General features: G+C 54.6%; 7 protein-coding genes across 7 annotated transcripts; 5 read left to right on the forward strand and 2 right to left on the reverse strand.

Annotated features, from left to right (window-relative positions):
- Positions 1–1608: 1608 nt before the first annotated feature.
- On the forward strand, positions 1609–3262 carry N0V96_004193 (uncharacterized protein; the record flags this gene model as incomplete). The annotated part of the gene is made up of 2 exons (XM_053188257.1): positions 1609–1769; positions 1864–3262. The coding sequence occupies 2 exons, from the start codon at positions 1609–1611 to the stop codon at positions 3260–3262; spliced, it is 1560 nt and encodes a 519-aa protein (XP_053054219.1).
- Positions 3263–3731: 469 nt separating this feature from the next.
- On the forward strand, positions 3732–4739 carry N0V96_004194 (uncharacterized protein; the record flags this gene model as incomplete). The annotated part of the gene is made up of 1 exon (XM_065757051.1): positions 3732–4739. One exon carries the CDS (start codon positions 3732–3734, stop codon positions 4737–4739), a length of 1008 nt encoding a protein of 335 aa, XP_065614264.1.
- A 3284-nt stretch (positions 4740–8023) lies between these two features.
- Positions 8024–9922, forward strand: N0V96_004195 (uncharacterized protein; the record flags this gene model as incomplete). The annotated part of the gene is made up of 1 exon (XM_053188259.1): positions 8024–9922. One exon carries the CDS (start codon positions 8024–8026, stop codon positions 9920–9922), a length of 1899 nt encoding a protein of 632 aa, XP_053054221.1.
- A 1069-nt stretch (positions 9923–10991) lies between these two features.
- On the reverse strand, positions 10992–12450 carry kes1 (Oxysterol-binding protein 4; the record flags this gene model as incomplete). Its single annotated transcript, XM_065757052.1, has 3 exons — positions 10992–11868; positions 11952–12271; positions 12382–12450. The coding sequence occupies 3 exons, from the start codon at positions 12448–12450 to the stop codon at positions 10992–10994; spliced, it is 1266 nt and encodes a 421-aa protein (XP_065614265.1).
- Positions 12451–14025: 1575 nt separating this feature from the next.
- Positions 14026–15456, reverse strand: N0V96_004197 (uncharacterized protein; the record flags this gene model as incomplete). Its single annotated transcript, XM_053188261.2, has 2 exons — positions 14026–14832; positions 14914–15456. The coding sequence occupies 2 exons, from the start codon at positions 15454–15456 to the stop codon at positions 14026–14028; spliced, it is 1350 nt and encodes a 449-aa protein (XP_053054223.1).
- Positions 15457–18623: 3167 nt separating this feature from the next.
- Positions 18624–20105, forward strand: BCS1 (Complex III assembly protein translocase and chaperone; the record flags this gene model as incomplete). The annotated part of the gene is made up of 1 exon (XM_053188262.1): positions 18624–20105. The coding sequence occupies one exon, from the start codon at positions 18624–18626 to the stop codon at positions 20103–20105; it is 1482 nt and encodes a 493-aa protein (XP_053054224.1).
- A 764-nt stretch (positions 20106–20869) lies between these two features.
- On the forward strand, positions 20870–21781 carry N0V96_004199 (uncharacterized protein; the record flags this gene model as incomplete). The annotated part of the gene is made up of 1 exon (XM_053188263.2): positions 20870–21781. One exon carries the CDS (start codon positions 20870–20872, stop codon positions 21779–21781), a length of 912 nt encoding a protein of 303 aa, XP_053054225.2.
- Between the last annotated feature and the right edge of the window lie 1446 nt (positions 21782–23227).

Below are 23227 nucleotides of genomic sequence, written 5' to 3' on the forward strand. Positions count from 1 at the left end.
CTCTATTATTGTATACAAAAATACAAGATGTCGGAGAAACCTTGTCACATAGCATTGAGAGGCGCTTCTAATTGTCTACGGAAGTTAGAAGAGCATTCAGTTTAAGGAGGTTTCTTGACATGCGTTCCACTACTTAAGGCAGTTCACTCGATGATCTGTTCAAAGACAGCTCAACTGATACGAGCCGAAGGAGTTCCAGATACAGCGCTTCATAACCTTGAGACAGTCATTCTGGAATACTCGAATGATATACCACGAGCCTCTTCAAGTTAAAGTTTCTTTGCCAGTGAAAGTTGCATGCAATCGTACTCTAATTTCAAGACTCCAGTCTCCAGGTACTTGGGAGTCGAAGGCTGGGGGAAAGTGAACAAGACTGAAGCCTGAACGACATCAACTAACCACTGCTCCTAGACACGATCTACTTCAGAACTTGATGCACAAGTTTCCCACACACTTGGCTTCGAGAGCTCTCCTATTCTCAAATAACCCGCCCAACTCTCAGTCACGTCAACGCAGCATTTCTGCTCCAGCACGCAATTCCACCAAACCCGCAGCATCTCCAAGTCACGAGCATCAAGAATTACTCAGCAGCCTATATCGGATAGCCGTGCTCAAAGGCACTATCTATCAATACGTCGGATTGCCAACAATCCTGCGACATGTCGTGACCGGGGGCGGGGCAGGAGTGGAGAGCGCGTGAAGGAGGGGCCGGTCTGTCGTTGGCCCAGCTTCGGCTTCATCGCCGTATCGGACCGGGCGGTACCCGCAACTGCGCTTCGACGTACTGGATGGATGTAGACAACTCGGTAGTGTTATCGGTACTACTCTCACACATGAAAGGCAAGTGTGGAAGGTCCTGCCGCGATACGGAATGCCTCCCGCAAATGGAGAGTTATGAGAAACGATTGCCAATCCTTTGAAAACCCAACAAGAAATATCCACGCCTGCTGCTAAAAACGATCTTAATTAACCGTCCATCAATGAGAGTTTGAACGCCGCAACCCCAAGTAAACTCATACTATTATCGGGAAACCTTGGTCCTTGTCGGGTTGTTCTTCGGTTTGGAGGGGGTTTCGCGGGGGGTGTTGATTGAATGGTCGATGGCGATGCAGCCATCTTGGGGAAGAATCACGCAATGCGGGACTACGAGAGCACGTAATACCCCCCCAGCGCACCCAAAGGAACGACAATTCCGATCGACAACAAGCAGCGACTCCGAACACCGGGAGGGGGTGTAAAATCAAATGGCTCTTATCTTTTGCTAGAGAAAGTGACGAGAGAAAATGAGAAAGAAAAAAGTTTAACAATTCTATTGTGACATTTGGAGTATTCCTCTCCAAGTCCCTTCTTCCCCCTTTTCTCTCTACCCAACAGCCTTGCGTTCCGAGTTTCTGACTTTTACGACTTTCCTATTCTGCATCAACTTTTTGAGAGGAATCGTTGTCCAAGGCGAGACGGTGTGCAGCAAAACTACGAGACACACATAACGCCCGCAGATAGCGACTTTCCCATCCCATACCTGCCAGTAGGGACAACATACTCATCCTAAACGCCCATTAGACTCTGCCCAATGATAACGGCGAGACCGTGAGAAGACATCAGATCACCATGGCAGAAATCCCAGAGACGCAGACCGTCCTCATCCTCCACGCGGCAAAGCAGCCGTATGAGACGGCAGAAGGCTACAAGGTTCCCGAGATCCAAAACGAGCAAGAGGTGCTGGTGAAGACGGAACACATCGGTCTCAACCCGATCGACTGGAAAGCACCGTATGTTTCTCTTACCCCTCCCCAATACTCCTTTCAACCAGCGCCCCTAGGAGAATATAGTGAGCCAAAACTGACAAACCTCCCCAATCATTAGCGACTTCAACTTTGCAATCCCAACCCTCCCCTACATCTCAGGCCGCGAGCTCGTAGGCCGTGTCGTCCGCCGCACGCAATCATCAACAACAGCAGCAACGATCTCCCATACGCAGAGCCAGAGCCGCCTCCGCGAAGGCGACCAGGTCCTCGTCATCTCCACAGACTACCGCGACCTCCGCAAGGCAGCCTACCAGGAGTACGTCGTCACCTCAGACTTCAACGCGGCCCGCATCCCGCCCAATGTCTCGCCGCGTGCCGGCGCGACCCTCGGCGTCGCCTTCGTCGCCGCGGCGCTCTCCCTGGCCGTCTGCATGGGCGTAGACTTTTCCCACGTCCTCGACGGGCCAGATCTGCTAACCATCCTGCGCTCCGTTCCGCCGGAGAGCCTGCCGCAGGATATCAGGGCAGAGTGTCTCTCGGGCATCGGCAACCATGAAAGGGCTTCGGCGGGCGACTGGGTCGTCATCTGGGGCGGGTCCTCGACCTCTGCGAACTTGGCCGTGCAGCTCGCGCGGCTTGCGGGGTTGAAGGTCGTTACTGTAGTAGATAAGCTGCGTCACGGCCTTCGGCTGTCAAACCATACCGTTCTCCGACCGGATCTACTCGTCGATAGCCACGACCCTGCGCGCGCGATCGATATCATCCGCGCCAACGTCGGAAAGGACCTGCGCTTCGCGCTGGATACCAGCGGCCGTGAGTCTGCCGGCTGGTTGCTTCGCGCCTTGACGCCGTCGCAGGATGCGAATGCGCCGCCTAGCCCGCCGGATACGCCTCGCAACTCGGCGCCGACTGTCAAGCATCTCATCGGTCTTACCGGCCTGCCTAAGGAGCAGGCACCTGAGGCGGTAGCCTACCACACCGTCCCCATCAAGGTCTTCCACGAGGTCCCTGCCGTGGGAGAAGCCCTCGTTACCTGGCTGGAGCGATTGCTCGAGAGCGGTCTCGTCAGCCCACCCGAGGTCCTCGGCGTAGAAGAAGGATTCGAGGGCATCAACCGCGGCCTCGACCGTATGAGAAAGGGCGAGATCCGCGGCGGGAGAATGGTCGTCAGTCTCGCGTCAGAGGGGGCTGCGGCCGCGCAGGAAGACGTCACGAGAGAGGCGAGCGTGCCGCCCGCGCTGATCGATTCACCCATGGCGAACGGCGTCGCGGAAGAAGAACCTCAGCCTTCGGAGACATCGCAGGCATCCAGCCCCGAGTTCACCGCCCAGAAGCTTGCCGACACTGGTCTGCGGAGGGGAAGCGCGACATTGTGGCAGGCCGGGCCGGTGGGTGACGCGGTTCCTAGAAGTTTTCCTGACGAGCAGATTGATGGCAGTTCGAAGGCGACGCCCAGGAGGAACTCTCTGTGGCAGCCCAAGTCAGCGGAAATTGCAGTCGAAAATGGCCTCTCATGACGAGCATTGATGGAATAGCATCCGAGTTGATTGAATGATGATACAAACGATGGGGTTTACATAGTGGGAGTCTGATCAAGCCAGAATGACGGATAATCCACCTTTTGGGGCAGTCAACGGGCGAGTTAGAGTTGGTTAAAAATAGAGAATGCACATGTTCATTGTCAGTGGGAAGATGCTGTGAAGCCCGACCTTCGGTGAAGCGGACTGAAGTGGCTCCGGATTGGGCGCTACGGGGAAGAGCGGGGGCTACCCGGGGTCAGCCAACCCTCACCGAGCTTGACCTGGTGCCTGGCTCCCGTGCGTGTCTGCTTGCGTCTCCCCTCATTCCTCCCAACATCCGTCTTTGTCGTCAGTGTGTTTCCGTCAATTAAGCTCATCAGATAAGAGTCTTTCGGCCGCTTGTTGCGTTACCGGACCTCGGCCAGATCTGCAAAACCTACGTGCCTTTTCTCCTTTCTCTCTGCCAATGTCTTCTTCTTCTTCTCAGGTCGAGCGCCAGCGGCTACCGCTAGAACTCATCCTGAATATCATCGAGAGTCTTCTCCCACCGAATGAATCGTCAATCTTGCCTGCGTCCCATAGTGCAACAAAAGCCCTGATATCCTTCAGCTGTGTCTCCCGCTCAACATATGACTTCAGCACCCGACTCCTCCGCAAGCGATGCATGCATATCGACTCGACAAGCCGCCTGAGCTTGCTTCTGCTGAGTCTCTTCTCGCCGTCGCCTAGAAATCTTCCGCCGACCCTATCACTCAAATGCATCACTTCTCTCTACCTCAGTCCATTTGGAAAGTCGCTCGATGATAAACCGACGGCCATGTGGGTGCGCGAGCTCTTTTGCGAGGTTTGCGACACCCTCAAGCGCCTTATCGTCGATATGCCGTTTGGAACCTTGTCCGGATACGATGACCACCTCGATGTCAGGCCGACTTTGACGGACGGGTTCCAGCGGCTATCCAAGCTGGAGGAGCTCATCTGTCTACGGGACTATCCAGCTCTGACTTTCATGCAACAGACTTTTACCGTCAACTGCTGGAGCTTGTGGCCCAACCTGAGGCGCGTCGTGCTATTCAACGCACCCATGTCGAGCCACTGGCTCTGGTATGACATAGCAAACACAGCCCAGCTTGAGCAGGTTGTTCTCGCGCGACCACTCGTTCCGCCACGGATCAATGTCAAGGACGACTACTACCATATGCTGAACAGCTATGACCACTTGACACCCCGGAAGATCAAGATTGTGCTTGCCGACGTGGAAAGCGACCTACCGGAAATAGAGACGACGAGATGGGACGAGTACGACCCCGAGGGACTGCTAGCCATCGAGAAATACGACATCCCAACGTCTTTCTATGGGGATGAGAATGCGACTGACTTGTGCTGCGACTGGGTCAAGATGGCTGCTCTGAACGGGTCGATTTGGGACTGGAAAAGCCACCCAGTGGATGGTCCGCCAGCAGATGCGGTCCAGTAGCAGCTCGATGCGGTGGCCGCGAGGACGAGTTGCAGCCCGCGATTTCTTCTCGCTTTTCCCCCGATCGCTGGACAAGGATTTCGGCGATATCCTGAGTAGCCATCGCTTGCAATCTATGTGCCATTTTATCTTAGGATGCGGCCCGACAGCTTGCTGCAAGCTAGATCCAAGCTGCCGTGTCTGGGGAGGCAAAACATGAGGGGACCGGGGTCGGAGTCTGGGGCTAGCAACATCCATTTCCCCAGAAATTGTGTTGTTGGCCTGGGCGGGCTGTCTTGGAGTGTATGATGAGGTTGTTCTTTTTTTCCAACATGGCTTTGCTATTCTGTAGCCGTGATAGACAGATACCATGCTAGATAATCTTAAAAAATTAAATATTGCTCGCTTTCGGGCGGCACTTTGGAGACTTGCTGTGGCGCGGGATTACGCAACACGATCCGTAGGACATGCTGGATGTCACTGACAAATAGGCATGCGTTCAATGTCCATCGGTGCGTTCGGCTCTATCACGTCAGCTCTCGTACGAATCTGTTGGTGTTCAACGTCCGGCGGCTGATGATCCATCGCCTTTGCCTTCGGTTCTTGCGGAGCGAATGAGATGTTGGTTGCTGTCTCCCACTTTTGCTTGTTTCCCTGTAGCAATGCGTACCATGAGATGCCACTAATTCCCGAGGAAAGGAGACAGCGGTGTAAGCTGTCCCCGAGGGCAGTAGATGCGGGGTCCTGAGACAGGTGTTGCCGGTAAATCTTAGACATTGGAGAGGACTGAGGGGTACAGGTAGGTCTCTGAGTACAGTAGAGCCGGGTTTCTGTCCGCAGCTTCTGACAGATAGTTTTGGGTGCTAGGGCCGAGTGCTTCCACTACTGTACTGATACCTTTGCGTCGTACCGGTGGTGTCAAGATGCTGGCGAACCGTCTGATGGTTCGGACAGATCGGGCATTTCTTCTCTCGACGTGCAGTGTGATTTGGTATACAGAGTACAGACGGCGGACGGATAAGAAAAGGATCGGAGCGATGGTGGTCAGCGGGTGTGGAAGAGCGGTCCTTTTGGTGAGGAACCTGGAAAGTCGGGTGACGTTGCATTGGAGAGTTTTGCTTCTCCAACCCCCCACGTCGCAGCGACTAAGCTACTGGGAAAGATGGTGCGTCGGTCCCCAATCAAGTGGCTTCGGCGAGTCTTGATCACATCTCGAATGTGGTTGCCTTGCAGGTACGTATGCGAAAGAGACGTGAGTCTCTTAGCCAGCGGTTGGCACAGCGGAACAGGGTAAAATGCGGCGAGATCAGGGCGGGCAGGGCTGGATGGGTAGAGCCATGGCGGCGGGCTTCCAGAAGATGTCGTGGAACATGCAGGTCGGCGTTCTGGAGGCGGCAAGGCGCGGGGCACACCGATAACGCACCAACGCTGCAGTGCCCATCTGTTGGTGAGGTATCTTGCTTGAGAAAGTCAAGTACTACCTTACGGTTGAATATCGACGGACCGAGTAAGGTAATCGAAGAACAGGCGTTATGACTGTTGACTGTGCGGCGGGCCAGTCACTTCGGGCGATGACTGACAGGAGGAATGGCGGGGGAAGCTAGGTCAGACCTGACTCCAAGCCTACAAGGCAATGCATCACTCAAGATGGAAGCTCGGGATTGACTTGCGGACTCAGGTCTGGCAGGCAGGGCGTGATGGATGTGACCTGACGGGGCCCTGAATCCTCGCCAAAGTCCGCGTCGGAACAACGGCGGCCGAGAGAGCCGAGCGGGTGGTGCCGGGGCCAAAAAGCAGTGGCGCTTGCCAATTAAAAAATAGGTTCCTAGGCAGGAAGATGTCATTGGAGGCAGGTTCGCTCTAAAGGAGTTCTTTCCGAGATCATGGCGCGCTTTCTTCAGCAACTGCCCAATCAAAGGAAGAGTTGTAAGAAAGAAAGCGCGGCCCGTCTTTGGGAAGTCCCGAATGGAAGGCTGGGCTTGGAAAGAAGGAAGCAATTTGGGGAACGTACTCCGTACCTTGAGAAAAAAAAGGAAAGCGTCGGGGCAACGCGCGGTAACGGTGACTGCCCTGGATGGAGAGAGTACAGGTACCTACCCTAGGCACCTCACTAGAGTCAATTGACAGGATGCAATGACGGCCGCAGCGACGCGCATAACGAGGCGGCGGCAGGCGCAGCCAGACAGACACCTTCCATTGTTTCCGTTCACTTGCCAGATGGGATTTTGCCGAGAGCCATTGGATTCCTGCATTTTACCTCCATTCTTCCCTTTTCTGTGTGTACATAGTAATCGGGCAAGTTGTGTATGCCTACTTAGGTATCCTGCACTTCAACTTCTTCCGTTTTCCCGTCTTCTCCATCCCGTCTATTTTGTCTTACCTTGGTTCCTTAGCCGTACAATTCCCCGCCGACTGCACACCGACTCTCAAACCGCGGCTGGAGGGGCCCTCCTTTGACTGACAGAGCAAACAACAGGAGTCATGCCTGCTCTTCGGCTCTCTTGAACCAACAACGCACACACACACAGACCAGCAAAGCAGATAGACATTCTGCAGCCCATCTGCCACCATCCTCGTCGCATTCTCATGCTGCTAGCAATACTGGCTGCTGCCGCCGCCGCTCTCGCTTCGCTCCTGGGAAACGACATGCGCCACTGACCGTACTGCGTCCTTTGCCTAGGTCCCCCGACCCCCGATCCCCGAGTCGGTTGTGAACCCCCCGTCCACCTGCTTGATTTCCCCATTTTACCCCGTTTTTTCACTCTGCCACCCCCCCGTCCACCCATTCCAGCAACCTGGTGTGTTCCATCGCAGACCCTCTTTCCCAGTCCACGTCTCCAGTTTCTAGCCTCTTTCTCCAGTTCTCGCCTCATCTCTCTCCTCGTCACTTCTTCTCCTCCTCCCTTTCGCCTCACGCCCAGCTTCTCCCACAGCCTTGCCCTCTGCGGCTTGACATCGTCGACCAAACTCTCTGAACACCGTCTCCATCATTTTGGAGAAACAATGTTGGATTCCTGTACCTCTACTGGCCCGGTCTTCACAGCGTTATGAGCTTGCGATTCTTCTACCTACAGAAAGCATAGGTAAGTTTGGCTTCCGTCCTGCGCATTGCGGTCCTCGGGAAGACGGGTGTAACGCACCACGACCACTACCACGGGACTTTTTCACAATTCTTTGGAGAAACCTGTGCTGATCATTGTTCTTCCTCCAGGAGCCGCAAATCCCTGAGAATCGCGCTCGTCCGCGCATAACCCCGATCTCCTTCCCGTTACCTCGACTATCCCGAGCCTCCCGATTTTTCAAATATGCCCGACAAAAACGTGACTACCATTTCCTACGCCGCTGGCGCATCCTTGGCCGCCATTGCCCTTGTCTACGTCTTTGCGCCGACCTTTACAATCGACGAATCCAGTACCTCATCGTCACGTAGGAAGGGCGTCGTCGGCTTGCGCAATGCCGCAAATGATTGCTTCATCAACTCGACCCTGCAGGCCCTCGCGGGTCTCGGCGAGCTACGCATGTACCTAATCCGCGAAACGCACCGCCGAAATATCGACGATGAAGGCGTATACTCCCAATTGGTTCAGCCGCCCGGCAAGAGCTACCCGGAATGGAAGATCGAGGGCATGCAACGAGGATTGGTAACACAAGGACTGAAGGACATGCTTGATTCGCTCAACGAAAGGCCCATCTACAAGAAATCAATTTCTGCCATTGAGTTTGTGAGAGTACTCGAGACGGCGTTTCGGCAGCGCATTAGTCGGCAGCAGCAAGACGCCCAGGAATTTCTCCAAATAGTGGCCGAGAGACTCAAAGAAGAGTACCACGCCGGCGAGAGAGCACGTACCCACGCACGATTGGAAGCCTCACGAGCCACCTCGGTGGGTGCTTCCGTCAATGGCGATGCAGTGCAGGAAAAGCTGGAAAACCTCAACCTGGCCAACGGCAATGGCGACGAGTCCTCCTCAGCATTACCTACGCCAACAATACCCAAGATCCAGACCAATGGCATACACGCGCCTTTGGACGAAGACGAGGGCTTTCCCATGGAAGGGAAATACGAATCCCAATCTGAGTGTCAGACCTGCGGTCACAAGACGAAGCCAAGAGAGGAGTCCTTTTACATGCTGACGTTGAATGTGCCTCAAGTCAGCTCCACCACTCTTAGTTCGTGCTTTGACGAAATCTTCAAGACGGAAATGATTGAAGACTTCAAGTGCGAGAGATGCCGACTGATCCATGCCGAAGAATCCCTCAAGGGCGACCTAGCAAATGCACAGAACGAAACTGAGAGGAACGCACTTGAGGAGGCAGTGCGCAAGTTGCGCCATGCAATTGACTTTGATCCGGAACATGTACCTGAGGATGTGCTCCTCCCGAACATTGCTAATGCGCCCAAGCGTAAAATCGCACGGTCGACGCGCCTCACGTCCTTCCCCCGCATCCTTGCCGTCCATCTTTCGAGGTCCATCTACGACCAAACGTCGACCAAGAACTCGGCCAAAGTTGCCTTCCCAGAGCGCTTGCCTCTTGGCGGCTTACGCGATCGTCGCAACTACAAATTGTTAGGTCTTGTTACCCACAAGGGAAGCCATCACAGTGGACACTACGAATCATTCAGACGACAGAATACGTATGCTCCGTATTCCAATCAAAATACTTTTCAGCCATCAGGCATCTATAGCAAGACAGCGAGTCCCGCAGCTACGCCACAGCCGTCGACACCGCAACTCGGCGCGGTTGCTCGGGGAGTCAGTCCCGCCGTATCGACGCCCGACCTCCTGACGCCGAGCTCCGAGACGGCTTCCTCTACCCGATCACTATCGTCATCCGACGCTTCGCCGAAGGACCGAGTAAGGAAGCGAATTAGTCCGGCGTCCGCCCCACGCGACAGGCAGAGAGAGCCCGACTCGGCTAGCATCCGATCCGTACGGTCACTCACTGCATCGGCAAAGAGCACTGTTTCAAAGATTTCGCAAAGAGTCAACGGGAATAGTACACCCGGAGGCAGCCCGCCTCGCCCCACGCCGATGGCCGTAGTGCCTCGTCCTCCAGCCCATAAATCTCGTAAGAAGCAGCCTACTGATCGCTGGTGGCGCATCAGCGACGAGAAGGTCCGCGAAGCCAAGACGGCCGAGGTCCTCGATCTTCGACGTGAGGTCTACTTGCTCTTCTACGAGCTCGAGAGGGACGACAGCCCGTAGAGCGAGGCTGGCAACGTTCCCTCGCAGCCTAGAACGTTGCCGCCCGAGTTCGAGCCGTTCCGAGCCTACACGGCCACTGCCTCGATGAAGCTTACGATGCTGCGGTGACCTCGGCTTGTATACATTCTTGGGATTACACGTTTTGAACCTAAAACACAGACGCCCTTACGTGTGCACAAACACACACAACGATTGCCTGAGGGAGAAAGAAGAAAAAAAATGCATCGGCTGGCGTAATAGTCTTATTGTTTATGCATCTACATGGTGGGCGATCAGGCGAGGAACCCCGATCAGCATTTGAGATGGTTGTTAGAAGCATTCTTCGCAGAATTGGCTTTTTCTTTTTGTTCTTGTCAGAGGCGGGTGTAGAGAGACCTGATTACAAAAAGACAAAAGGTACATAAATAGGTAGTACGAGGGGTAAAGACGATTAACCTTGCCACTGACAAGGTTGGATAAAGCTGAATACAGCTTTGCAAATTCCCGCCGGAAATATGTATCTACTTTGGCGTGACGAAGCTGTCATTCCCTCTCAAAATGCCTCTCTAATGCTGCTCAAAGTTGCTACGTGAAGCCCGTGCCAAACACAGACAATCTATCCATGTATGTGTACCAATTCTTCTGGACACCTTGTTGTCAGATATCACTATGCCAGAGATCACCTAAAGGATGCACAGGAAAGTGTGGAAACGTCAGTCCGGGGATGGCAATTCGTCCAACGATCTGCACTACCAAGCCGAATGCAGCCTATGAAGATGGAAAACATGCTATGGAATATCTACGTCCATGGCACTCAATCGGCATATTGCGTGCGCAGTAAAGTTAACATGACTCCATTGGATTAATTGTACTCTACCCAGTGCCCATATATGCCGCGAATTCGGACTCACGGCCACATGAAGGAACATTCCCGTGCGCCAGTTCGCTAACTCTAGCAAGCCTCATTCCATCAAGAATGTCTTTCCGCTCCCCTCTGGAGGAACCTCATCCAGATAACCCAGGCCTGTAACCCCCCCGTCTCGAATGCCCTTCCTCATTATTGTATTCCTCTCTCGTGGTGCGTCGTGGCTCATGATGATTTTTGCTGTCCCAAAATCTCCCCCGCAATCTTGGCCTGGTCCGCCTCGCTCAGCGCCGCCTGGCTGCGGACCTTATCCGCCTTCTCGGCATCGTACCGCCACAGACCACCAGTCTTGTCCGCGTCGCCCGTGGCAGGCAGACCGACGGCGGCACCGAGGGACTCGAGCACGGCGTCGCCGGCGCCCTGGCGATCGGTGAAGTACCTGCGCTCCCACGAGCGTCCCTCCGTCTTCTCCTTCGCGCGAAGGTCGCGCTGCGCCTTTTCAATGGCGGACTTTTCGCGGCTGACGAAGTCCATGTCGCCCTTTGCAATGCCATCGGCGACGCCCTTCCAGGCGCGGCGAGACTCGAGCGGGTGCTGCTTGTCGAGGGGGGCGACGATGAGCTTGGAGGTCGGGTGCTGCGCTGCGTCGTAAGTGTCGATGAGGGTCTTTGACGAGTTGTGCTTTGCGGCGCCCTCGTGGATCTCGAAGGATTTGGTCCAGACACCTGTGATGTTGTAGGCCACGTCCTTTTCCTTGCCTGTTGGGTAGACGGAGGCGATGACGCTGTTCTTCTTGCCCGAGAGCCAGCCCTTGCCTGAGTAGTCGATCTTGGAGGTGTATCCCGAGGAGGAGGTGATGAAGGAAGTGCCCTCGAGCTCGATAAAGGGGGCGCCGAAGATAAGGCCTTCGATGTGGAGGGCGGGGAGGGTGATGAGGTAGGTCTCCTTCTTCCCATCTGGGGTTGGGATGGTCAGGACGGCGTGACCGATTTGCTTGATGTTGATTGTGCGGCTGAAGGTTGCTTTTTGTGCGTTGTAGCCCTCGAGGTGGACGCCAGTGGGGAGGTTGGTGATGGAGTAGGCTGTCGCGGGTGGGTGGTGACTGTTGAGAGAAGGACGATCAGCATTCTGAGCCTCGGTTTGGGTCTGGAGGTGCGGTAAAAGGCAATGTCGTAGTTCTCTTACCTAACCTGCTCACTGATGAGCTCCGTTGTGCCAGCATCGTCCTCCCACTTTCCGAGGAACAGCTCGCCGAGGAAAGGGTTGAGGGGCTTCTTCTCGTTGCCGTATTGCTCGCTGCGGGAAGCGTACTGCTGCTTGAGGGTGCTGATGAACCACTTTGTGACGAGCAGGGCGCGCTTGGCTGGGTCTGCCTCCTTTGCCGGGGCGGCAAAGATGGAGGGGTGTTCGCACCAGTAGGAGGAGAATTCGGTCAGGGAGGTGCTGGAGAGGATGAAGGGCGGGGCCGTCAGGGAGGAGAGGTCACCGTTGAAGGAGGCGATGGACTATTAGAGAGCAGCGAAAGGCCGTTGTCAGTTGCGACGTTTTTCGTGTCAAGTGGTGGGTGAAAGGGTGGGAGACTGAGTAGCGAAGACGAAGCAGAGGAAGGACATACCTTGAGGAAAGCTCCCCAGCTGCCCTGGTTAGCCTGGGCTTGAGCTGATGTTGGGGTCTGGGCCGCCATTGTGGATTCGGGAGAGTGTGTTTTGTTAGGTGTAAGATGTTATGGCAGCAGACTTGAGGCAGCTTCCGAGAGTTGTGAATGGCTTCGAGAATATAGGAGTTAGAAAGAGTAGGGAGTGGGAGGGTGCGTGTGTGTGCCTGTGGATGTATGTTGTGTCTAAGTTTCTCCCAAAAGTTACGGCTTGCAGGCGGGGTCTCTTGAAAAAAGGCCCGCGTGTGGTGAGCTGTCTTGGACCTGTCTTTATGGGAAAGTGGGATGTCGTAGTACCGCTGTGGCTGGGCGCCGCTTAGTGACCGCACTCGCTGTACCAGTTACGGGACCTGCTGCTCAGAACAGCTTTTGGCGGGGCTCCCCAACAGCTGAACAGGGATTTTGGAGCTGCGGTTTGCGGTTCTGGTGTCTGGGTTGGTCCAAGGTAGGGCCAAATGGGAAGGAATGTTTCCACTACCGATGAACGACAGGGAACTTTGAGAAAAAGAGTTGGGAAATGAAGTCGATCCGCTCGGTTGGTTGACTAGGCGATGGAAACACAACTATGGGGGCTGAAGGTGGTCCGTTTCGTGGGGTGCTTCTTGTTCGATTCCTTTCTTTCGCTTTGTACCGTGAGGTTGTTTGCCAAGAGTATTGGAAGGAGCCGTGGAAATTAAATGTTGACCGTTGGAAACGATCAAGACTCAAAGAAGCTTTGCTGTTTAATTCCGTGTCCGAGGGGCAATGCGATGCGATGACGGGTTGGTGGGTGGTGTGGGAAGAAGCTGATGAAGTTGACGTCAACTATCTTGTTGACCACCACCAAAAACCCAGTTGGCATCCGGGGCATCTAGACCAACTTGCGGCAATGCGCGCCGTACTAATTGCAAGAGGCGAAAAGGATGGGATGGAGCGTGGCTGAGCTTGCGTCAGTGAGTGTGAGTGTCGTGTGCGCGCACATAATGAGACGGAGACGTCATCGTCATTGACGCCCCTCGCACTAAACCTCAAGGGACCTGGGACGGACCTTCCACACCAGACTGGCACACAGTGACTTTCCCCGTCCGAAAGGCCAGCCGCTGCAGCACAACATGCCCGCTGTCCCTGCACGATGACAGCCGCCCGATTTGTTTCGTGGGGCAGCTGCAAGCCAGTTGTCCAGTTGCCAGGGCTGATCAAGCCACACACGTGCTCATCCGAATCTTACGGCTGAGCCACAGATTGAGAGTGGGACACTGATCCGGACCTGCCCTATGGAGCTCGGTCCTCGATCGGGCCCGAGTTGCACCCCGCCCGAAACCGAGCTGCCGGTGAAGGTGCTTCCCCCATGGGGGGGTACGGATGCGCCGTAGCATTAGATATACTCATGTGGAGATCGTTGCTGGAGACGTTAGTCTTTCAAGAGATTTCTACAATAAGCAAATAGGAACGTCTCATTAAAAGAGAAACGAATCGAGTTTGTATTCCTCGTAAAACCTCAATGTACCTGCGCCATCCCCAAAATACCAACGGAATGCAATCCAATCCAGTCCGCTACCTCTACGCCTGTGTGTTCCCTGGGTATCATCGCGCTCTCGTGTCTATCGTTGCCGTCTTCTTCCTTTCCTAACAACTCTCTTGTAGCTTCTCGACTTCGTCCGCGTTGATCCCCGAATAGTGCCCCTCCACCTCCTCCCCAAGAATCATCCACGGGCTGAGCTTGCACTCCGAGGTATGCTCAACCCAAGCCCACGCCAAACACTTGCTCCCAATAACCTCACACTCCTTCAAACATGCCTCCGCGCTCCCAATCGCGTGCACCATCTTCGCTCGTTCGTCGATCCTCCCAACATAATCCCGCCCTGTCCGAACCGGCATCCTCCTAAACTCCTCCACCGAAGGCGCACCGTAAATCTCCCACAGCTGTCCCCAGAACACCGGACTCCTCTCGTCCGCAAACGCCCGCCCAACCCTCTTCATCTCCGCCGGGTCCGCCACCCCGTGAAACGAGACCAGTGGCGAGCAGAACCGGTCCGCCATCATCTTGCTGATATTCGGCCTTTCGCCATTGAAGAAGTGGCTGTACCGCTCGTCGAGGTACACCCCGATCTTCTGAAACACCGTCGCGACGAGCTTATCACCCCACGTTTCCTCGAGTGAATGCTCCTGTGCCGCGGCGACAACGTCCCTCCGAGAGAGGAGCTGCTTCGCCGCCTCGTGCGATATTACGACGGCCGACCCGCCGTGTGCGAAGCGGCCCTTGAAGTCGCCCACTGCGTTGCCAATGTACTGCGGCTCGTCCGAGTCCCAGTGCGCGAGGAGGAGGCGGAGGGAAGATTTAACGAGGTAGGTATCGTCGTCGATGATGACATACCATTTCTTTTGTGGGAGGTTGTCGTAGATGTATTCGAGGCCCCAGATGAACTTGCACCACTGTTAGTACGAGGTTCTTGCTGTCTCACGTGCGCGAACACGCGGAGCAGACCATAAAAAGAAAGGAAGGAGATGAATTACCTTGAGCGCATCCAGATCCCACCCGAAACTCTGGCCAATCTCAGTAGCCTTGGCATCATCCCCCTTCTGCACGGCATCCTTGAGCGCGAGATACTCCTTAAACTTTGGCGCATCATGATGCGCCCTCATCTCCGGCATCGCCATGACGCCGCCAATAGCATCGTGCACTTTTACACCAGCAATCGTCCCATTCTCCCGCGGTGTCCAGTCGCCCACGACCACAAACGCATCCGCATCCCGCGCCGTGAGGTCAAACGCCTCGAGCTGCGCCGCGAGCCGGTGGCGGGTCCCGTAGCCCGTTTTAATGAGCAGGCCGACGTCGGTACGATACTCGATGGGGAACTTGGCGGGTTCGTACAGCCAAGCGTCCTTTTCGGTTCCCGGGCCGCGCCACCAGTTTTTGAGGCTGGCAGTGTTGAAGCGGAAGGCGAGGACGAGGGGGTTGTCGTAGGGGAGGATGAGGAATAAGAGGGCGTTGCCGACGAGAAAGGAGAGGAAGAGGAGGATGAAGAGACGTCTTATGCGTGGTGAGGGGAGGAACATGGTTGCTTCTGTTTGGCTGTAGATGTGATTGGGCGGTTGGTGTGGTTCGAGGTGAGGGGTTGGTGATGGTGTGGTGAGGTTGTCATGAGATGGTGGCCCTCACACACCGGCGATTGGGTGGCCGTGGTTGGCGATGCAGGTCAGAGTCGCATATGCAGAGCCGCGGGAAGGAAGCAGAGCGCGAGAGAGTCAGAGATCGTTCAATTGGAATTGGGCGTGATGTCGCAGGGCACACAGGATCTTGATCGAGAGGGAGGAATGGTTGCCAAGGGAGTGGACGAGTGACGTAAGCTATGGCCTTTGCGTAGTGGTTGAGTGAGAGGCAGCCGTCGTCAGCAGAATGAGGCTGATGTGGTGATGAGGTGGGTCGTCGTCGTGATCATTGAAGATGGTGGAAGGTGTCGCTTGAACTCGTTGACAGGGCAGATAGAATGAAGCTATCGCGATGGGTGTAGATGCGACATTGTAAACGTGAGGTGCGACAAAAACTCTAGAGACGTCGTTGAAGGTGTGAGAAACTAGGTCGCCACGCCAGAAACATCATTTGGTCTGGTGGCTGCAGGACAAGACCGGTTAAAGAATGAGACCAGACGACTGAGACGGCTAAAAAGAAAAAAAAAAAAAGACAACACTCAAAAAGCAAACAGGCCAAGCGCAAAGCAAACTCATGCGCGCCCAGGTGTTGCACCCCATCCGGTCCCCCTCATCTGGCCTGAATAAGCCGCGCCACCGGCAGACAGCGTTGCGTAATAGTTTATTGGCTAGCAATGGCTGGGTGCCTGGCCGAGCCAAGAAGATACCAAGAGCACACCGCGATGGATTCACTAGCAAAATAAAATGAGTGCCGTTTTGCCGTGCTGCGCGGTTTTGTCTTGGGATTTCTTGGTGCTCTTGGAGACTGGATTTGCCGTGGGTGGCCCTGGACGCCCAGCAAAGCAAATTCGGCACAGCCCCAGCCGAAGGGAGGACACCAAATGGCAAAGGGTTACACCATGAAGCGGATATTTCTTGAGAGTCTTGCGCGTCTCATCTCCATGTCTGGTCGAAACACGCGAGACCCCTTCCAAGGCTATCCTCACAATTGGGGAAAAATTGATCTGATAGATAAAGGCGACGTACGCACTCTTTCTCCATTCCCCTCCCCCTCATCCCGATGTCAACCAACAGAGATAACCCCTCCACCAATGCCCCTGTTTTTGTTTTACGCCGTCGCGCTTGGTTCGTCATATTGAACCCTGCTCCATTCATCCCGGTACGGGAGTACTGCGTACAAGTATGTTCTCGACGGGCCAACGCCCAAATACCTAGTCACAAGTTTGGCGTGTTTGGGTTCGTGGGGGTTCCACAGTCGGCCCCCCAAACTCCCGTTTCCAGCAGTCCCCAGTTACATCGGCACGATCGGACATTTCCCCCAGCTGGCACAAAGCTCCACGCCGCCGATCACCATCTTCGGGCCAGCCCGAGCTGTCACTTTTTCCTCTGCAACGTCAGCATGTGGTCAGTTATGAATGCTTGAATTATCAAATTATGCCTATTTTCATTGTCAGGCGCTTCCCTGTATTTCCATCAGAATTTGACTGTGTCAAGACTGCTTCTTCTCCCGAATGACTTTGTCGAACCAGAAAAGCGCCAGCAGCAACCCGATGCTCCTGAACATGGCCGGGTATGACATGTACTCTGGGCTGGCGGTAATCGATGAGCGGGGCATTTCTTCGTCTTCGGCAACCAGATGAGCTTATTGCAAAAGACGATCCTCAAACCACTTGGAGGCTTTCCACTGAGATCGAGATGGAGACTAGGCGCTGCTGCGCAATACCGAAGCCTTGCACGGTGCTGAACACGTACGATATCGCAGCGAAGAAGGAGAAGAGTAGGGTCCACTGCGTCCATCGCAAGCCCTTGCGGTCCACGACAAAGGCTCCTATCACCGGGCTATTGCACTGTCAGCACCTGCAGATGCATAAAAAATGACACAGATATACCCGAGTCCCGGGCCAAGAAACGGCATGTGAATGAACGTGGTTGTAAGGCAGCGCGCGTTCCGGGAGTCTATATGTGTTGTTGATAGTCCCCGTTCTGGTGGGTAGCGTAGCTGGGTCAGACTTCGAACCCTGTGAGGAACCGAAGGACACATAGTCTGGCTAAGCCGTGGCAAAACCGCACTTCTAGAGTGAAGAGCCCACTCAGAAGAAGACTGGACAGACGGGACCCAAGCCGAGGGCGAAGACGTACGTTGCCAAGGTACGATTGCCTACCTCATGGTCAAGCCGAACCCCTCGACGAGCTGAGCACGAGCGGGAGTGGTAATGGAGGTCCCCCAAGCTTCTGTTGGGCTGTCAGTCCATTGGCCTCCCCTTCTACAATTCGAAAGGGCTAGATGGCTTACACGAGGGACAACATGACGACTTTTCTGATTTTGTACTTGCGCACCCAATTCATGGGGCCATGCGTAACTGTGTTCCAATTTCATTCCGAGTTATTATTCTCATGGCCGTTGGACGAGCTTCTGGTGGCCTCATCGGCGCCGCCTGATGGTCGTCGTTGTATCTCGGGATTCTACTAGGGGTGGTTCTACTCGGATTCTGGCGACATTAGTCTGCTTCATCACACACTAAGATGCGGCTGCGAGATTCCCGTAGATGCAGCAGCCGCGAAACATGACCAGGGCTAGCTAACCCAATGCCAGGTTGGAGTCCGTCTAAGATACCGGCATCATCGAAGAACAATTGGCCGTTGATGGTTCCGTCATTTGTTATTTAGTGGTCTCTTCCGCTATCTTGAAAATAGCTGCTCTGCCAGAGGTCCAAGGCGTACACCTTTTAGACATCTTGCATCAAAAAGAACGTGTAAATCCATGGAGAGGTTGATGTTGAGGAACATCGGTCAAATGTCACCAAGCAGTTGTGGAAGGAGCTGTCCAGTACGTACCGTACGGAGTACAGGGCCGGAAAGGTTCTCATGGCGGGCAGCGGCAGGGGTGGGCCCCTGAACACTTGGCCGGGGATTTTCCTCAGCGTCTTCCATGACTTGAGGCAAGCTCCGTCATCCCTGCTCAAGCTACCAGTCTGTCTAAAAAATTCGTCGAACAATTATTTCCACATTCATTCCCAAAGCTGACCTGAACATCGCGCGATGCGAGCCCAGAGCCACCACAACCGTCGTTGATCATGTCCTCGACCGAAACCACAGCATCGACAGCACCGATAGCATCGTCGGCGGCCGCTGTACCGGTGGCAGCTCCGATCGCGGCACCGACAGCAGCGTCGTCCGGCCCAGCCTCGATCTTCAGCCTCGATGCCCTCTTCAACAACCCCCTCTTCGCTGGCGGCATCGGTCTCGCGAGCTTAGGCGCAGTCGCAGCCTTCGGCCGCAAAGGTGTCGTCATCGCAGCCGGAGCTGCCCGCCGCCGCCTCCTCGTAAACGTTGAAATCAGCAAGCAAGATCCGGCCTATCCATGGATTCTCGCGTGGCTGTCGCAGCCGCGCGAGCAGGCCGGCTTCATCGCCTCGCGCATCACCCGCATCCACAACCTCTCCGTCTCGACGACGACCACAACCCAGCGAGGAGCGAACAGCCCGACGAATGCGCACTTTTTCCTGCAGCCTGGGTACGGACGACATATCGTCAAGCACAAGAATGCGTTCATCGCAATCAATCGCGAGAAGCATAACACGGCCAACATGAACACGGGCGAGCCGCACGAAATCGTGCAGCTAACGACGCTGTGGGCACACCGGCACGTTTTTGAAGACATCTTTGGCGAGGCGCACGCGCTGGCAGCTAAGGCGAACGAGGGCAAGACGGTCGTGTACTCTGCGAGGGGTATGGAGTGGGCGCCTCTCGGTGATCCTCGGAAGAAGCGACCTCTCGGCTCGGTTATACTGGACGAGGGCGTGAAGGAGGGCATCGTGGACGACGTCAAAGACTTCTTGGGACGCCAGCAGTGGTATGTCGACCGCGGTATTCCCTACCGACGCGGGTACCTGCTGTTCGGACCCCCTGGCAGCGGCAAGAGTTCTTTCATCCAATCTCTTGCTGGCGAGCTGGACTTTAGCGTGGCCATGGTCAACCTCAGCGAGATGGGTATGACGGACGACAAGCTGGCATATCTCTTGACGAAGCTGCCGCGCAGGAGTATTCTCTTGCTGGAGGACGCGGATTCAGCGTTCGTTAATCGCCGACAGCGAGATGCGGATGGCTACAGCGGTGCTAGCGTGACCTTTTCCGGCCTTCTAAATGCTCTTGATGGCTTGGCTGCCGGCGAGGAGCGCATCGCATTCCTGACCACGAACCACATTGAGCGTCTCGATCCGGCTCTGATTCGACCGGGTCGTGTAGACATGATGATGCGTATCGGCGAGGCGACCAAGTACCAGGCAGGTCTTATGTGGGACCGCTTCTATGGCGATGTGGACACAGACGGTGCCGGTCGGGAACGTTTCTTGCAAAGGCTGGAGGATCTTGGTCTGTTTGGTAACGGTACCGGGGAGACGGCGAACAGGTTCACAAGCACGGCAGCGATTCAAGGCTTGTTCTTGTTTAACAAGAATGACATGCAGAGCGCGATTGATATGGCCGAGGGCCTTATTCCGCGCAAGTTCGAGGCTGAGGATGCGATCCCCGAGGGAGCCATCAAGACGAAGGCCTAAAGATGTCTATTAAGGATATGAGAGGCACATCGGCGGATGTAGAATATTGTAACACCATGTACAAATCATCTAGACAAAATCTGAAATGATACCCATGCCCAACACTTGGCCTTGATACATATATAAACTTCGGGAAATGTCCGCATGAAGAGACAGGAGTGTAAGGTTATGGAATACCTATCGCTGACTCTGACTATTCGCGTCTTATCTATTCGCTCCCGAAGGTCCTTCCATTGTAACGGCTTGTGGCCAACACGTGCGTGCGAACGGTTAGAGAGAGCTTTGCGCCACTAGTGAGTCAGCCCGGTCAGCCGGTTCACTTCCAATATCGACAAGTTCATACTTTATATCGACAACCTTATTTCTTCCCAATCCGACATCTCGGATCTTTCTCCACCTTTCAACATCCGCGATCCCCACGGATATCTTGCCTGACTTGGGAGTTGGTCAATCGGCATGCGCATCCTTGCACACCTCGGCGGCGCAAGAGATCTCCAGACACATACAGCACCAACCGTCCGAACCATTGACCCCGCAGCAGGGATCTCGCTTCTAGGTGCATTCCGTCTTGGGCGCTAGGCATCCATCTCAAGACACCATATCAATCCTTCATCTCAACCTAAAGCTTCTGTCAACTTCCACCGTCAAGCGGCGTCTCAACACCACACGTCACGATGCCGCAGAAAAATCTCTTTGACTTCGCCTTCTCTAAGAACGGCGGCGGAGTACAGAAGAAACCTCGCTCGCCAAACCAGCAACCTCCCATGCAGTCATCATCCGCGCCAGGCCCCTCATCCTCGTCAAAACCCCCCCAAAAACCATCAGACCGCTCAAGTCCATCACTCGCCGCCGTCGCAGCAGAAACCCGCTCCGCGCTCCCTCAGATCCTGCCCCACCTGCCCAACATCAACGCCTCAAAATCAGAAGACCTGCACCTGGACTACCTTCCGCCTCTCAAGACCTCAGCTTGCCCAGGACACACGCCGCGCGCAAAGATCAAAATCGTCAACGAAGACTCACTGAACGCGGCAATCGAACTCGCCGCGCGACGACCTGATGGCGGGCGTGTGGCGGTGCTAAATATGGCTTCAGATATCCACGCTGGCGGCGGATTTTTGAAGGGTGCGATTGCACAGGAGGAGGCCATGTGTTATCGCTCGTCGCTTTATCTCAGCTTGCATAAGCGGTATTATCCCTTCAAGCGCCGCGGAGGGCTTTACACGCCTGATGTAGTTGTCATTCGGGGCGACATGGCGAGCGGTCACAAGCTTCTGGTCCCGCGGGTTGCGTATGGCGATTTACCTGTCGTGAGTGTTCTCAGCATTGCCGCGATCCGGAGACCGGAAGTTGTGAAGCGGAAAATCTCTACGCCTGCAGGGGACGAGGAAGTGTGCGAGTTTGCAAAGGAGACTGATCGGACGCTCACGATGAGTAAGATGAGGCTTTGCTTAAGGATGGCGGCGAGTCGGGGGCACAGTCTGCTTGTGCTGGGCGCATTGGGATGTGGTGCGTTCAGGAACCCTCCTGAGGAGATTGTCAAATGTTGGCTTGAAGTGCTGGGTGAGGCAGAGTTTGGGGGTGGATGGTGGAGGGAGGTTTGGTTTGCGGTCTACGATCGGAAAAACGAGGGAAATTTTGAGGTATTTGAAGATGCATTAGGCGGTATCGAGATTTGATGGATCCAAAAATTGCAAAGTAGTTGAGAAGAATGACATTTCAATCAAAGCCGGACGTCGTTTTGAGAAAGAAGAAAGCGGACGAAGCCGCCTGCACACGATATTTGGTCTCGTGCCAAGATCATGTAAGATGTAAGGTACACGATTGCGAAAAAGGGCATGTTTGAAGAAAGGATGGAAGTTCTTAGTATCGGGGGGAAAGATTATTGATGCGCTATAAACCCTCCCAAAACATCATACCGTCAGATAAGATCGTTGAAAGTTGCTGTATGAACCACCCCAGGCACCTGCCGTCACAACAACTACCTGCCTACTATCTGATCTACCTCAATGCCTAGGTACCTCACCTTACTGCAAGATCGCATCGCCGATAGCCTGTTTTAAGGACCGTGAAGGGTGTCATTGTTGCGCCAGCGGCCGGCCCCGCATCTCCGGCGAGTGAACCGTGTGCTCTGTACACTACTTGTCTGTCACACTGACATCTTTCTTCGTCCACCGTTCTTTCCACGGGCATGTACTCAATGCAAACATCTCTTGACTAGATTTCTCAATCCTCAGTTGCTAGCGACTCAGCGAGCGGGGATTCCACGAGACCTCGGCCGCTATGGTCAAGCTCTTGTGTTCGTACTTGCACGTCTCGCGCGTGATGGTGTACTATTGAAGTGTCGTGATCGTCGGGTGTAAGCGAGGATAGCTCTGGGGCGCCAGGAGTCGAAGGCGGAAGGGAGCGAGCAAAGGAAATCGCCGGCGCTATTAAAGCATTCCTGGTCAACACAGGTCTAGCGTTATCGTAACAAGGTTATGTATGTACAGAGGTACAAATTAATTGGTAGTCGTTGCGGAGGCGGGTGTCTGGGACATATAAGTCAACTTGCCTGGCAGTTCCAAAACATGCGGGGTCTGACGTTGCATCCATTGAAAGACAATCAAGAGGGTCGGTGGAAGCGCTGTAAAAAGAGCAACGATAGCAATGATGGCTTCGGTTGAGATGCTCATTTTCAGGGGAACTATCAGGAGCCCAATTTACAAGAGGCTGCAAATATGTGTTTGTGTCCAAGATAAATTGATAAAGAAACTGAACGAGAGCTGAGAATCGTCTCCGGGGGGTGCATGTATTGACTACAGTAGTTCGCACGGAAGTAGATGTCCTAGTGTTCGTTAGAGCAAATTATCGGGTCTGATGGAGCGAGGACGTTTTCTAGTAGTCCGAAAGGGCCCGTCTGCTTGGGTAGAGCGGGGACACCCTCACTGGCCTCTTGTGCCCGTGTCATCTTGCCTGTTTGGCCAGGACGTCAGACACACCGCGATTGGCCGCCATGAACCAAGGCCTCACTTGTACGGAACGAGGTAGTTTAGGGCATGATGAAATTTGACGTTTATATTCTAGAATCACAAGGGTATTTCTAGTAGTGTATCTGACAAAATATAGGCGCGTTACATATGTGG

The sequence above is a fragment of the Colletotrichum fioriniae genome (assembly GCF_027942845.1).
Source record: "Colletotrichum fioriniae strain IMI 355084 chromosome Unknown scaffold_4, whole genome shotgun sequence".
In the NCBI taxonomy this organism is placed as follows: Eukaryota; Fungi; Ascomycota; class Sordariomycetes; order Glomerellales; family Glomerellaceae; genus Colletotrichum; species Colletotrichum fioriniae.